At 44.9% G+C, this 15,000-nt stretch overlaps 1 protein-coding gene and 1 long non-coding RNA gene across 3 annotated transcripts in view; one reads left to right on the forward strand and one right to left on the reverse strand.

The window, feature by feature from the left end:
• Nucleotides 1-11,764, reverse strand: part of LOC117877287 — a 37,454-nt gene extending 25,690 nt beyond the window's left edge. The window contains exons 1-2 of the long non-coding RNA XR_004645670.1: nucleotides 11,683-11,764; nucleotides 210-253 (exon numbers count right to left, since the gene is read on the reverse strand). This is a non-coding gene — a long non-coding RNA (uncharacterized LOC117877287). The remainder of the gene's footprint in view (nucleotides 1-209; nucleotides 254-11,682) is intronic.
• PHLDA2 (pleckstrin homology like domain family A member 2) lies at nucleotides 11,673-13,966 on the forward strand. 2 transcript variants are annotated; one of them, XM_034770261.1, is made up of 2 exons: nucleotides 11,673-12,220; nucleotides 13,540-13,966. In XM_034770261.1, exon 1 carries the CDS (start codon nucleotides 11,791-11,793, stop codon nucleotides 12,187-12,189), a length of 399 nt encoding a protein of 132 aa, XP_034626152.1. In that variant the 5' UTR covers nucleotides 11,673-11,790; the 3' UTR covers nucleotides 12,190-12,220; nucleotides 13,540-13,966. The 2 variants fall into 2 exon arrangements, with proteins under 2 accessions (XP_034626152.1, XP_034626151.1); XM_034770260.1 differs by having other exon boundaries at nucleotides 11,677-12,232.
• Nucleotides 13,967-15,000: the final 1,034 nt, after the last annotated feature.

Below are 15,000 nucleotides of genomic sequence, written 5' to 3' on the forward strand. Positions count from 1 at the left end.
GCAATATGATCTACTTTATATTGCTGATTAATGCATTGATGTGTATGGAGTGAGAACTTCTCATGAACTGGGCAAATAAACTGCTGTCATTTCCCTTGTTTTCATGATGCCAAAAATCAGACTTTTGCAGTGTATAAATCCAAAAAGATTCAGTCTAACAGTATTTAAATCATTGTATTCATTAAAAAAAAATATCAAGTATCTCCTACCTCACATGCTAGCAGTCTTTCAGATCAGTTGTGAAGGGGAAGATCTATGAGAAAAATATAATTGAACACTATTTAGATATATTCTGGAATGGGTTTTTTCCCCTTAATTAACTTGAAATAAAAAAAATAAAAGACTTCTATTTACTAGCAAACATTCACAACTCTCACAGAAATCACCATGTTTATATTACATTGACTTATATTATTTTGAACACAAAAGCCCTAGATCAGCCATCATACTCTGATCTGCATTTCTATCTCTTTGTGTGTATATACAGTACAGAGAGACAAGGTGGGTGAGAATCTTTTATTGGACCAGCTTCTGTTGGGGAAAAGAGACAACCTTTCTAGCTACACAGAGCTCTTCTTTGAGGTCTGGGGAAGGCACTCAGTGTCACAGCTACATACAAGGTGGAACAGATAAGGTGGAACAGCATAAGTAGTTAAAATGTATTGTAAGAGACCATTCAAGTTGAAGAGGCCAGTTAATAGCTTACATGCAGTGGTGGACCAGCTGGGTTGGTTCCAGGATTTTAGAGAGACAAGATGGGTGAGGTAATATCTTTTACTGGACCAACTTCTGTTTGTGAGAGAGAAACGCTTTCAACCTTGCACAGAGCTCCTCTGAAGTGGGTCCAATAAAAGATATTACCTCACCGACCTTGTCTTGCTAGTTAATAGCTTGCCAGTCATAGGACTGAAAGGGCAGTTGGGGGTTTACCGATTGTTATAATAAGCCATAAATCCAGTGTCTGTATTAAGACCGTGACTTTTATTATCTAGCAAAGTTATGAATAAAAGTTATGAAAAAAAGTTACCCATCTGAGGGGTCAGATATGGAGTGATCATTTTGGGGAAAATGGTCATCCATGGGTGATAAGGTGTCTGTCTTTTATCATTTTTCTGTGAGAGTTCACTCATAGGGTGACCAGATGTCCCGATTTTATAGGGACAGTCCCGATTTTTGTGTCTTTTTCTTATATAGGCTCCTATTACCCCCCACCCCCTGTCCTGATTTTTCCACACTTGCTGTCTGGTCACCCTATTCACTCAAGACTGTACTGAGTGGCTTGTTATTGGGGCATCTAGTGCACTGGATGAGGTGTGCACACACACAAGTTTATTTATGCTATACTGGCCACGTGCACCAGGGAATAAATATCTTTGTTCCTGCAAGAATGGAATAAACTGAAAACCAGGGAATAAACTGCATTCACTTTGCACCTTAAACCTTCTCACTTGCACTGTGCCCACTAACCTAACTCAGATGAGACTTCCGTAATTCCAATCCCGTGAGCAGTTCCCTCCTGCCTCCCCCACAACTGCCCTTTAAAAAAAAATAATGGGGATGAGGGGAAAGCTGGGCCTGATTCTCCATTTACTTACACCAATGACAATCAGGAGTAACTCCAATGCAATCAATGGTATTTCACTAAGTAAAAAACTAATGTGAGAGGAAATTCAGGTACTTTGTCTTAAATAGGCAGAAGATTAGGTGAAAGCAAGGATTAAAAGTTACCCTGGTAGAAACTGCAGGGCCCTGAGGAATATGAGTAACTTCTAGAGCAGTCAGTGGGGGTTATTTGTATCCCCTGGGATGGGAAGGAGAATCAGGGCCATTGAAGCCCAGACCTTCGAAGGCATTTAGGTGCCTAATTCCCATTAAAATCCGTAGCTAAATACTGAGTTTGATGTTCTTGGCCTAAGTATTTTTAGTGAGGTGTGGACCAGAAATCCCTACAAATCAATGCAATGCTGTATCCCATTAGAGAGTTGGGAATCATAGCTGAATGGTATGTAGCCTGTGGGAAGATCCTCAGATGTTGTAAATTGTTATAGCTCCATAGACAAGGTATACCAGCTGAGGGTCTGCCTCTTAGGGCTAAAATCTATCAGGTTACAAAACAGCAGCCTTGAACTTACATTCCGGTCAGTAGAAAAATCTATTTTTTGTGCTATTTCCTGCCCCTCCCACCCCCCCACCTGTATAGCTGGTTCGCTTTACTTACTGCAACTCATGGTAACTAAGGCAACCAGGTTGTGCAGGCAGAAGGATGCAAAAATGAGTATCAACAGAAGTGTTTAAAACGCTAAAACTATTACAAAAATACCTTTCCTCTAATATCCATTAAATAAATAAGATACGTGATAGAGTGGGGAGTTTTTATGGGCAGTTGTATGGGATGAGCTACATAACACACTTTTGCTTTCATCGTTCATGAATAATGTATTCACACCAAATTCACCCCAGTAAAAGCTTGATACCAAACTACACTCCCATGTATGTCAATAGGATTTTCCCCATTGACTTCTGTAGAAGATGGTTTGGGTCCCAGTATATAACCAACTATTTTAAATCCTGCTGTTCTGCAGAACAAAAATTGCTTTAGAAGATAGTTTCAGGAAATTCTTAAAATGTGTGAGGGTCAAAGACAATGGTGACTTACTATTTAATTTCTGAGATAACAGAGAAGTTATTTTTTAAAAAGCACGTGTTAAACTAGGGAAAGCACACATGGAAACAAAATTACATATTATTGAATGAATGTCTGTATATTTCACAATGCCTTCTGCTGAAAAGTAAACTTTTGCCAACAGTTACCATGCTTCTTACTTGTTACCACAGATATTTCCTAATCTAAGTGCAGTATAGGGACAAACTGCTATAGTTCAGATCACATTTGCCAAGAGTTCTCAGACACTGTATCTAAAATATAGCAGTTTTCCACTATACTTGGAATACAGAATAACGCTGAATGTGGCTAATGCTGTCTATTTAATGGCAACTAGTGTACTTACTTGGGTTGTTTAGTCTGACAAAGCGAAGGCTGAGGGGGGATATGATTGGATATAAACTGGCCGTGGGGAGGTTAAGGCTTGAAATTAGACGAAGGTTTCTGACCGTCAGAGGGGTGAAATATTGGAACGGCCTTCCGAGGGAAACGGTGGGGGCGACGGACCTGTCTGGTTTTAAGATGTATAATGGCTGACGGGGTCAGGCTGGAGACTCTTGCCTATATGCTCGGGGTCTTACTGATCGCCATATTTGGGGTCGGGAAGGAATTTTCCTCCAGGGCAGATTGGCTGAGCCTCTGGAGGTTTTTCGCCTTCCTCCGCAGCATAGGGCAGGGATCTCTAGCAGGAGGGTTTCTGCCGATTGAAGTCACCTAAAACAGGATTGGGGACTTCAACAGCAGAGTCCAGGGAAGGGGTAGGGACGGTTTTATGGCCTGCAGCATGCAGGGGGTCAGACCAGATGATCATAATGGTCCCTTCTGACCTTAAAGTCTATGACTTACATTATAGGAATCTATCTACTGTAGACATAGAGGCTTGATAGGATGGATGGTTGAAGATAAGACTAATAAATCCAGCTCAGTCTTGTAAAGAAACAAATTCCCATATCAAGTTTACAGGCCCGGAATGTGAATAGAAAAGTGGGCAACAATGGGCTTCTTTCCTCAGCCAAAAAGCAGCCTTGCATTTCCCGTATCCAGTCCAGCAGTGATGATCTGAACTGCAGTTATCCCAAACTTACTGTTATCCGAAATAGGGTCATGTCCTCTGACATGAAAATTCCCTCAATTATCAAAACCCTCAATTATCCAAATCTTTTCAAATCCCCCATGACATTTGGAAAAATCCAGATTGTACTGTATTTCTGTACCAGTTAATAACTAGATGCATTGTATCTGCTACCCCAAGCATTGAAAATTAAATTAACATTACGTTGTTATAAACAAAAGCCTTTTTATAAAAAAAAAAAAGCTAACACCGCCTGATATTTTAACCTCTTATTAAAATATATGACAGTAATTAGCATAACTTTTTTCCATTTTCCAATCATTTAAATCTACGCCAAACAGGTACTACACCTATTAATGTTACGTGAATGCAAAGTCACATAGCAGGGTTACGGCTGTTATTTATTTTGAAATAATTGATTATTGTTTCCTATTTTCTTTCAAATTGTTTTGTTCTCTGTTGCTCTTGCTGAGGCATGTATCATTAAGGTTTATTCAGACTGGGTTAAACTATACAATGTTATGGCTCTAATAGAGTCCATGCCAGCAGGAGTGCTTTTTTTAAAAAATATAGAAGTTTTTATACTCATTTTATGAAACGTTTTTCAATGCCAAAGACACACTGATATTTTAGGAACAATAATTTCCAATATGCCTTCTCATGTGTGCCTGTTACTTCTGCCTAAAAGGTTTGTGTGAGTTGACATGACAATAATACATAAAAATAAAAGAGTTATGGTAATTTACATTGATTGCAAACTAGGACCCCAGTCCTGCAAAGACTTGTGTGTAACTTTATGCACTGTGAATAAGCCCACTGGAGTCTCATTTCAAGATCAGGGCCTAGCATATTTTCTATTGAGCAGATCTGTCGATTCTGAGCCAAAACATGCTATGGTTAGTGCTGCACCGTTTCTACTGAACAAGCACACGGAGGCCTGGTCTACACTAGAAAATTAAGTTGGCATAACTAAATCACTCATAACTACACCCCGATGGTGTAGTTAAGCCAACCTAAGTCCACGTGTAGCCAGTGCTAGGTCGACGGAAGAATTCTTCTGTCGACCTAGCTACTGCCTCTCAGGGAGGTGAGTATCGATGTCGACGGGAGAATCCCTCTCATCGGCAATGGTAGTGTCTACACTGAAGGGCTACATTGGTGCAGCTGTGCTGCCATAGTGTTTTAAGTATAGAGTAGCACTTACACGGACACAAAACTCATGTATTTAAAAATGCGTAAAGTTCCTGTTACTAAATCATTTCTAGTCGAATGCACTTCACACAACTAATTATATACATCACAACACCCTTGTGAGTTAAATGAAGTATTATTTTACTATTGTCTACTTCATACAATGAGGCACAGAGAAGTTAAGTGACTTATGCAAATTCACAAAGAGATGGGATAGACACTGACTCTAGTCCTATGCTTGGACTTCTGAATGTTAAGCAAGAGGCAAATAACCTTGAACAAATTGAACAGAGCTTCTTTTTCACTAAGGTGTCTGTCATGTCTGTCCTAACAGCTTCTATTGTTCACTTTTCATTTTAGCAATGCCAACAAGATGACAACATGCTGCTTGTAGATGTATCATTATATATACACATTTCCAGTTGGGTGAGGCCCTGCCTTTTTAAAATGACAAATCCATGGGAAACAACTCCATTAAGAAAACAGAAAGGCAGTACTGAGTGTGCATCTGGCAGAAGTGAGTTTCACTGAAAACTAAGTACAAGTTATATTTTTAGAAATCTGAAGTAGGGTGTGTGCAAACACGTACGTTCCTGCAGGCCTGATGTTCTTTGAACCTTTCTCCCAGGTGCTCCTTTTCCCACTGCGGACTTGATGTCTTTTTCAGGCTGCTCTTCTCTTCCTGGAGCAATGTCCCATTTCCTGTGTGCAAGGCTAATTCCCTCTCCAACTTCACAGCCATTCTTAAAACTGCCTTGTGCTCAGCTGTCCAGCTTTGATCTCCTCCCACTTGGAGTCAGCACCCATCCCCCTTAATAGTCTGTGCTGTAGCTTTACAAAGTAGACTATGAACTCCTGTTGGGCAGAAGCCTAGACATTTTATAGTGCCTTGTATAACTAGTGTTGCTGCATGAGTTAAGTTATGTTTACATAGTACATAGTTTTCTATTGTGGCACAGAGGTTAATTAGTATTAGAGCATTATTCTCAACACTGAAACAAAGGAACAACAATAAACTCGCATACTTTGTTTCCTCCTGAATCGTCTATAGTAGAAGAGTATTCTGGCTGTTTCAGCTATGAAAGACGTTTCACCTTTGAAGCCAGAAGCACTGTAACATTTGATTTCAGGGACAGAATGAATATCTGCTAAAACATGTATTGATGTGCAGCGGATGCTGCGGACACGTATTCCCTATTGTGGGTCTGATTGTGCTGCCCTTACTCATGTTTAAAATCAGTGGAACTATTTGCGTAGTAAGGGACTACTCACTTGAATAAAGGTAGAAGAATCAGCACCGCTGGGGTGAAATTCACCCCTCTGCAGAGGGACAGCACAAGCACCATTTAACTCCCGCTATTCTATTGAGAGGCCTTAGAAGTCGCATTGTGCCAGGGATCAGCACAACATCAGAAGTGAATTTTACTACAGACATCAAAAAGAAGTTGGCATTCACTTTGGGAAGTTCACTTGCATAGGAAAGGGTTTGGTAGCTGCAACAAGTGGATGCTTAAGGTGAAATCCTGGCCCCACTGAATCAATGAGAGTTTTGCCGTATTCTGTGGAACCAGAAGTCACACAGGACACATTCACTTTTTTAACTAACCCTGAAAGCATTTACTCTAAAAATGTAAAGAAATATAGCTCATTCAAAAAGCTAGAGGGTATGTGTGGAAAGAAAAGCTGTGCAGGCTGCATAACTGATTAAACATTATTTCTGAAACCGCATATCTGAAGCAACTATAAAGTGCTCGTTTCAAATTTTCACCTTGATCCTGGCCCCACTTCAGGGAAGCAGTGATATTTGGTACACCCCATTGTCTTCAGTGGAACTTAAGCACATGCTTAACTGTAAACACATTTGCTTAAGTGCTTTCCTGAATTGGGGCCTCTTCGAGGTGCTGAGCACCCCAAATGGGAAATTCCCTCACTATGGAAAATCCTATGCTTAACTTTGATTTACTGTTTATGGCATTGTTTAAAATGTAAAGGTGAAGCAGGTAACAAAACCTAAGCATGTTTGTATTTTGTGAAAAATCTTTTGGTAAGCAGTCACATGCAGCCAGTGACAGATTGTGTGCAGTAGATCCCAGTTATATGTAGAACGGATTTGATTTCAGCAGGATTTGGGGAATGCAACAGGTCCAGACATTGTCTGACATTGGCCCATTCATATGATAGCTACAGCATTAATTCAGTGCATTATATGCTTTTATTTTAATATGCAAAATCTTTTACATTTAATTTAAAACAGTCACTGATCAAATGACAGATTATGGATCAAAGACCATGAAAGCCTATTGTGTAATGGAGGACTACTGGCATGCCGTTTGATGTCCTATTAATGTTAAGAGAAGGGAGCTGTTAGTTAGGATAAATAATACTAACAATTAAGGAATTTAAATAAATATTACATTAAGGAAAACAAATAAGCAAACACTAAAGTAACACTAAGTGTCTAAATGAAAAACCTACCAGCCAAACGGAGGAAAGTCAGAACTGCAATTGCTAACGCATCACTTGTCATCACTCACACACTGCCATTTGTGCCTTAGGTTTTTGTGTAAATGTTTGTTCCATCTGTTAGAATAACTGGTCCCAATGAGTGAGAGGAGAATAAGGATCTTGGGTCCGTTTAAGACTTCTTGTGCTTTCCATTAGTAGCACATACACACTTCCTCACTGTTGTGCTTGCCTGCTCTACTTTTTTGTACCACATAAAGTGATGAAGGTGGCCAATGTAGTGGGAAAGAAATAAACAGGTCTGTTCATGAAGTCAGAACAAATTATGTTGACTCCCTATTGCAATGACTGAACCAAGTTCTATGTTTTAGGTGGGTTTTTTTGTTTGTTTGTTTTTCTGGGGGCGGGGGAAAAGTCTGCTGTGTAAAACCCTCCAATCCTTCTCCCTACTGCTTATATAATATGAAAGAAAAAATGTTACATATTTTACTGCCATTTAAGTTTAGCCATGTCAAATTTTAGCCAGGGCTTGGAAACAGCCACAACAGGCCCATAAGCCATGTTGTATCAATGGATCTATTATCATCTTTTTCTCCAGATCGCTAGCTTTCATTTAAAAAAACAAACAAACAAAAAACAAAAACCTAAATCTCTAGATTTTAGGGTTGCAAAGAAACCTCAAAAGAGCTGGTATGTTGGCAGAGAGTCTGAAATACTAGCTCTGAGGTATGAGGAATTCAACCAGGAATTAATTCAGGCAGGCCCTGGCCTGTGTTATGTAGGACTAGATAATCACAAGGGTCCTTTCTGACTTTATAATCTAGGAATCTCAGTGAGGTGGTAACTCACATCCCCAATGATGGTAATTCACTCTCCACATTGTTAACAAATTTCATTTCTCATGTAAGGGTTTATCTGCATACAAAAGGTATACTGGTTTAACTACACTAAAGTGGTGCAACCCACCCTCCTTGCAGCACAGACAGTTATATCAGTATAAAGGTGCTTTATACTGCTATCGCTATACTGTAGAGCAGGGGTTTTCAAACTGGGGGTCGGGACCCCTCAGGGGGTCATGAGGTTATTACATGGGGGGTGGAGGGGTTGCACTCCAGCATTTATAATGGTGTTGAATATAAAAAGTGTTTTTAATTTATAAGGGGGGGGGGTCGCAGTCAGAGGCTTGGTATGTGAAAGGGATCACCAGTACAAAAGTTTGAGAACCACTGCGTAGAGCCACACAGGCAGGAGAATAAGCTGTACTGTGTCAGGCATCTCTATCTCATATAACTATGTCCGCACGAGGAGTGGTAATGATAGAACTTTTTTTTTTTTTAAATCAACAATCACACCCCCTAACCAACATAGTTCTACTGGTATAAAATCTGTACCTAAACCAGTCCTAAGAAAGAAGAGGGAAGATCACAGACCTGCACAATTTACTGTTAGTGACTTCTCCTTTTGGTGCTATACCACCACTTATTTTGTTTCCCCAGCTGAGAAGGATCCAAGCTCAAAGAGCCTAGCAGAGCTCCGGGGTGGAGTACATTCCAATCCCACCGCGGGAAAGCCCAGTTCAAGGAGTGCAGTGGAACCAAGCAGCAGTAATCATATTTTGAACATCTGCATATTCAGGAGTGGCGTGAGTTATATGGGCCCGTGGTGCCTGTGCTCCAGGAATATTCAGGACCCAGGGGCCCAGCTCCATCAACATTCGTAGCTGGGTCTCTCCCCCGGCCCTGCCTGCCGCCCCCCGTGCGCCTCCCTCGGAGCATCTCCCGTCCCCAACTGCTGCCCCCAGGCGATTTAAAAGGGCCTGGGAGCCACCGCCAGCAGCGCAGTGGGGCTAAGGCAGCTTCCTGCCCAGCCTCGCTCCGTGCCACTCCCGGAAGCGGCCAGAATGACCCTATGGCCTGGGGGGGGGGTGTGTGTCTCCCTGCCCCAAGCGTCGACTCTGCAGCTCCCATTGGCTGGGAACCGCAGCCAATGGGAGCTGCAGGGGCGGTGCCTGTGGGCAGCGGCATGCGGAGACCCCCTGCCTAGGAGCTGCTGCCAGAGGGGCGTGTGGGTCGCTTTCGGGAGCCATTCAAAGTAAGCATCACACCCCTCATCCTCTCCCACGTCCCAACCCCCTGCTCCAGCCCAGAGCCCACACCCAAACTCTCCCCCAGAACCAGCCCCCCGCATTCCCTCCGGCATCCCAACCCCCACCCAGATCCCACACCCAAACTCCCTCCTAGAGCCTGAACCCTGTCCTGCACCCAAACTCCCTCCCTGACTCCTTAGTCAGGTATGTGTGTGTGGAGGGAGCGGGGGCAGGACTTGGACCCATCTGGGCACCACCAAAAATTATACAAACCTGTGCATATTCTACTGTAAGCAAAAAGAACAGGAGTACTTGTGGCACCTTAGAGACTAACAAATTTCTTTTTGCGGATACAGATTAACACGGCTGCTACTCTGAAACCTACTGTAAGCAGCATCTCATTCACAGGAGTGCAGCATATTTTGTAAGTGGTGTGTGGGAGAGTACTGCTCCCTTCCCTTCTGCCTCCATCTAACCCCTAGATTTTAGCCTGGACAATGTCCCTTTTAATCAGGTCTCTCAGAATATCTTAATAAGTAATGATATAATTAATACTTGGCATTTACACAACTGTTCACGGTCAAGGTATTTTACCAACTTCTGCCTGCTAGAAGATGGAAAATTTCCAAAGGATGGACATTTCAATAGGAAACGGACAATTCGATTTTTTTTTTGGTGGGGGCGGGGGTCAAAATAAACAAAACATTTCCTTTTTTTGGACCCCTCTACTCTGCATTTCTGATGCACCCATCACCCTATCATTTAGGTACTACATCTTAACTCACCTTCCTAATTGTAAAGAAATTGTTTGTTTTTATAGTTTAAAATGCAATTTGTTCTAAAAACTACTGAATTTGCCCTCAGAAACACCTTCCAAAAGCAAATTTCACATGAAACAGGGGGGGAAAAAACACAAACACCTCTTCCCAAACTATCAGCACAAAAGCTGATCTATAGCCTTCATCCTGCAATTCATTGTGCGTGGGTAGACTGGGAGAGTTTCATTCAGAGTTCAGCAGACTTTTCCAGTATGATGAATTACAGGATCCAGGACTTGAATGATCAAAGTGCTGTAGTAGGAGATAAGAGCTTCCAATGTGAAAAAGTGTCCTGCATTCTTTAATGTAGCTTAATAGAGGAAGCCTACATAGCATGGTGATGGGCACTTCAGAAATGCAGAGAGAGGAAATAGGTTAGTTAGGTGAGTGGAGGGCTGCCCTGGACATATGAGGGGGTTGGGGGTGTTCATACATTTAATGGCCAGGAAAGGCAGAAGTAGCCTAGGGCCGTTCTCCTTTTGTCTCTCCTGGCATGCGAGCTGGGGAGGGTCCCAGATACCTGGCTGTCAAGAGGACAAAAATCAGGAACCTCAGCCCACTGGTTTCCAGCAGGACAGAGAGCCGGTCTGGTGACTTTTAGGGTTAAGGGGCCTCCCCATCCCCCAGCATCCGGCCTGAGCGCTCAGCCCAGCCTGGAAGTGGCTTGAAGCCTTGAGAAAGTTCCAAAGGCCGCTGCGGGGCTGAGTCACGCTATGGGCTGGGCAGCAACTGCATTCCTGAGCAGTGTCACTGCTTGGGGGCAGGCAAGGGGAATAGAGGAAGAGAAAGGAGACAGGTGAGGGGCTAGGTAGATAGAGGGGATGGGGAGGGGGGAAGAGACACAGGAAGAGAGAAGAGGCTTGGGGACGGTTGCCAGGTGTGGTTGGATGTATTCCTGGAGGTTTCATCACATTACAATCTTGAATTAAAGATTAATCTTTAATTCCTAGAGACTCCAGGACTATCCTGGAGGACTGGCAACTCGGGGGGGGGGGGGGGAATGAGGGAGACCGGAAACAGATGGGAGGTTGGGGGAAGGGCACAAGCAGAAGGAATGGGGGGATAGGCAAGGGAGTGGAGCAGAGGGAGAGCTGTAGAGAGGCAGGCTGGGGACTCATGGAGGCCAGGCAGGGAACAGGGGTGGAAAGGAGAGGGGGGCATGAAAGAGGCTGAAGTGGGAGGGGGCGGGGATGCAAGAGACGGTGTGAGATGAACCGGCTTGGAGCTGGAAGGGGGTGGGGTGCAGGCGGAGCCCGGGGCCAGTGGGGGAGGAGGTACCGGATACTCAGGCGCGGCTCGGGGAGGGACAGGGCCGGGCAGGGGAGGCCGGGGGTGGGAGACAGCAGGGCTGGGGAGGGAGGGGCACCGGAAGAGCGAGGCGCTGACTCACCGCAATAAATTGTTCCCCATCCAGCGCCCTTCGCCCATTGCAGCTGGAGAAGGCGCAGGAGCAGCTGCAGAGTTCACCGCCGCGCCGCAGAAGGAGCCGGGGCGGAGGATGAAGATGCCGGGCGAGGTGATCCGGGAGGGCGAGCTGGAGAAGCGCAGCGACAGCCTCTTCCAGTTCTGGAAGAAGAAGCTGGTGGTGCTGACCAAGGACAGCCTGAGTCTCTTCCCGGACGGGCACAAGCGCGCCCGGGGCAAGGAGCTGGGCTTCCACTCCATCCTCAAGGTGGACTGCGTGGAGCGCACGGGCAAGTACATCTACTTCACCATCGTCACCACGGACCGCAAGGAGATCGACTTCCGCTGCCCGGACCAGAGCTGCTGGAACGCCTCCATCACCATGGCGCTCATCGACTTCCAGAACAAGCGGGCCATCCAGGACTTCAAGAGCCGCCAGGAGCTGGAGCAGGCGGCGGGCAGCCCGGAGCGGCGCCTGGCCCGGGCGCCCTGAGCAGCCCGCGGGGCGGCAGGACCGGGAGGAGGTACGGCGAAAGGTGAGCCGCGGGGGGGCCCGGGGAGCGCCCCTCACCCTGCCAGCGCGGGCCGAGGGGAGCCGAGCGCGCCCCCAAGGCTCCGCTGGGCTCGCAAAAGACGCGCGTGGGCTGCGGCGCTGCGCCTTAGCCCGTCTCCATTGAGCTTCACGGGCTACAGGGCCAGCGGCGGGAGACCAGAGATCCCAGGCAGGCGAGCTTGCAACGCGCTCGGCGTCTGTTCAGTGTCGCGAGAGGCATTTCTCCCCCCAGTTCCAGACCGGCGCCGCTCCCGGGCTTTAAACAGCGGCTGAGAGCACGTGGCTCTTGCTGCCTTTTCACTGGGACTCCCACGGGGACTCCACATCTCCCTGGGATCGGCCGGCTCTGCCCGTAGCACTCGGACTGAACCGGCACCTCTTGGCTTTAGGCTTAACCCCCCCCCGCCCCCGACTTTTGCATTGGCTACAACCGTAGCCCTGGCGCCTGCACGCAAATGCACTGATTGAATTAGCAGAGCCGGCCCGTACTGGAGGGGTTGAATGGACTTGGCGCCACAGCGGCCCCTGCTGGGCAGTGCAATTTAATGATTCCCGGAAAGCACCAATATCCCTTTGGCTTCTTATGAAAATCAAACTGCTGTTGGGATGTTGCCTTCCTCTGCTCTCTCACTTGGGCTGGGGACCTCCTTCTGCGGGTCTGACACTGGCTGGTTCTCCCTGGGAAGACTCTCCCATCATGTGTTCGAGGCACTTAGCAGCACCGGATTTGGGTTTTAATGCTTGAATTGGGGAGGGGCTTTGAGGGTCCAGGCCCTCTTACTACTTTAAGGGGCTACCTCACTTCTGTCTTATTCAAAGCACGGGGTGGGCTGTTTGCCTGTTTCAGGCTTTCATTAATCACCCCCTCCCCTCATAATTCAAGCAGTGGGCATGGACTTTACATGCTGCAGCTTTTGACTGGAAAGTAATACTAGCCTTTAGACTGGCACCAATGCTGCTCCTTAAGCCATTGTGGCCAGCAGAGAACGCTGAAGAGTTGTAGACTTGGCGCTCCATTTTGGAGGCTGAGCTTTTTGCCCATTTGTGAGTGTTACCTAGCAGGGATCTCTGGGTGATGTTGGGCATGGTTACTAACTAGCAAGAGCAATTTAATAATTGTGCCACTTAGTTGAGGAAATGTGGACAGACACTTAATGGGGGCTTCTTTAAGGAACTCTGTATATAGGCTGGGATTTTTAAATATGAGTGCCAAACTCCCTTAGGCTCTTACCCCACAAGAATACTGCTGTATTGTTCCACTTCTGACTTATTTTCTGTTGCTCTTTTTAGAATGCACTGCTGGACGATAAACCAGATCAAGTGACTTGGACTGAAATGGGTCAAGGTACCAATGAAGGAAAGCAAAGAAGGTGGCTGGGAACAGTTGGGTTTCCTCCAAGTCTGAGGCTGCTGAGCAAAGAGCCCTGAGCTTCGCCTGAGATGCATTTTAAAAACCAAAGACTCTTTCAAAAGGACTTCTGGTGAAGCTTCAAGAAGTTTCTAAGTGGCACAGCTTTGCAAACTACTCTTATCTATTTGAGATGCAAAGAATATTCAGCGCCCATTGGTGCAAAACAAACCCAATTTAAATTATTTGTGGTATCTATATTTGTATTTATTTTGATGAATGTCTTTAAGCAGATGTCTTAATGTTGCTTTTGCATTAATGTGTCCATTCCAAATAAATTACTTGAAATGTTCACATTTTATTACTATACACTGTAGTGCAGTATGTTTTTTAGTGCCGGTTGCAGAATAATAGTTCATAGATACCATCTGTAAATAGGGCTACACTAATCTATCCAAACACTTTTTTTTTGTTAATAAAAATACTAATGTGCTTTGATAACAGAAAGCTGATATGTCTGTAGGAAAGGGCCTGCTTCAATTAGTCTCCAAGCAGAAAATCAGTTACAGTATAGCAATTCCTAATTTAGATGCATCAGACCACTGGCCCTTCTAATCCAGAATTCAATAGTCAGGATTAGTTGAGTCTGAGGAAGGTGCAAGAACCCCTGCAGTCACCAGTTACAGAATAAAAGTGCCTTCCAGAATGCTTCCTCTAATACCCCCTGCTTGCTTAGTCCAGAAGAAGAGGGATAGTTGAACTGGTTCAGGATAAAATAAAGACCAACATATAGAATCTGAGTTCCCTGTCGTTTCACATCTCCATGCATCTTTGCAGTTTCTAGATCCAGCCAGGATTAGCCATGCTGAATGGGAGGGGCTGTTCTCAAGGGGTTCCAGGGGCAGGAAGTGCTGTACATCTTATCAGCTTCTTCTTAGGACACTTTGCAGAGCCAAGGGGTTGGTGAAATAGCTGAACTTCTTGGTACTGTGCCTATGAAAATCAGGTTTTGAGACTTATTGCTAATTAATCTACATTTCCTTGAGAGTAATTCTGCAACATACAGCTATCCTTTCTCTACAGCTAGAAAGGGGAGGTATAAGGAAAAATGCATTTGGTACTGAAATGGAGTTGCAAGACTCTTCCTGTGTAGTGTTTCTTACAAATGGTCTGAAACTGAAATCCTTAATAGGGTAAAGTTCCCACTGACTTCCACAGAGTCTTGCTTGAGGGAGACCAGAGAGTATTGGTGGAAACTACAAAGATTATACTGAGAACAGCATGTAGGAGGGTTAATTAAGGGCTGATTTAAAGCATAGTTCTAATAAGGAGCTAGTCAAGGGTGTGGCTCAAAAGGGAAGTGCTTGCTCATCCAAGAACTGGGAAATGCCATGGCTATAAAT

This window comes from Trachemys scripta, chromosome 4 (genome assembly GCF_013100865.1).
Source record: "Trachemys scripta elegans isolate TJP31775 chromosome 4, CAS_Tse_1.0, whole genome shotgun sequence".
NCBI lineage: Eukaryota > Metazoa > Chordata > Testudines > Emydidae > Trachemys > Trachemys scripta.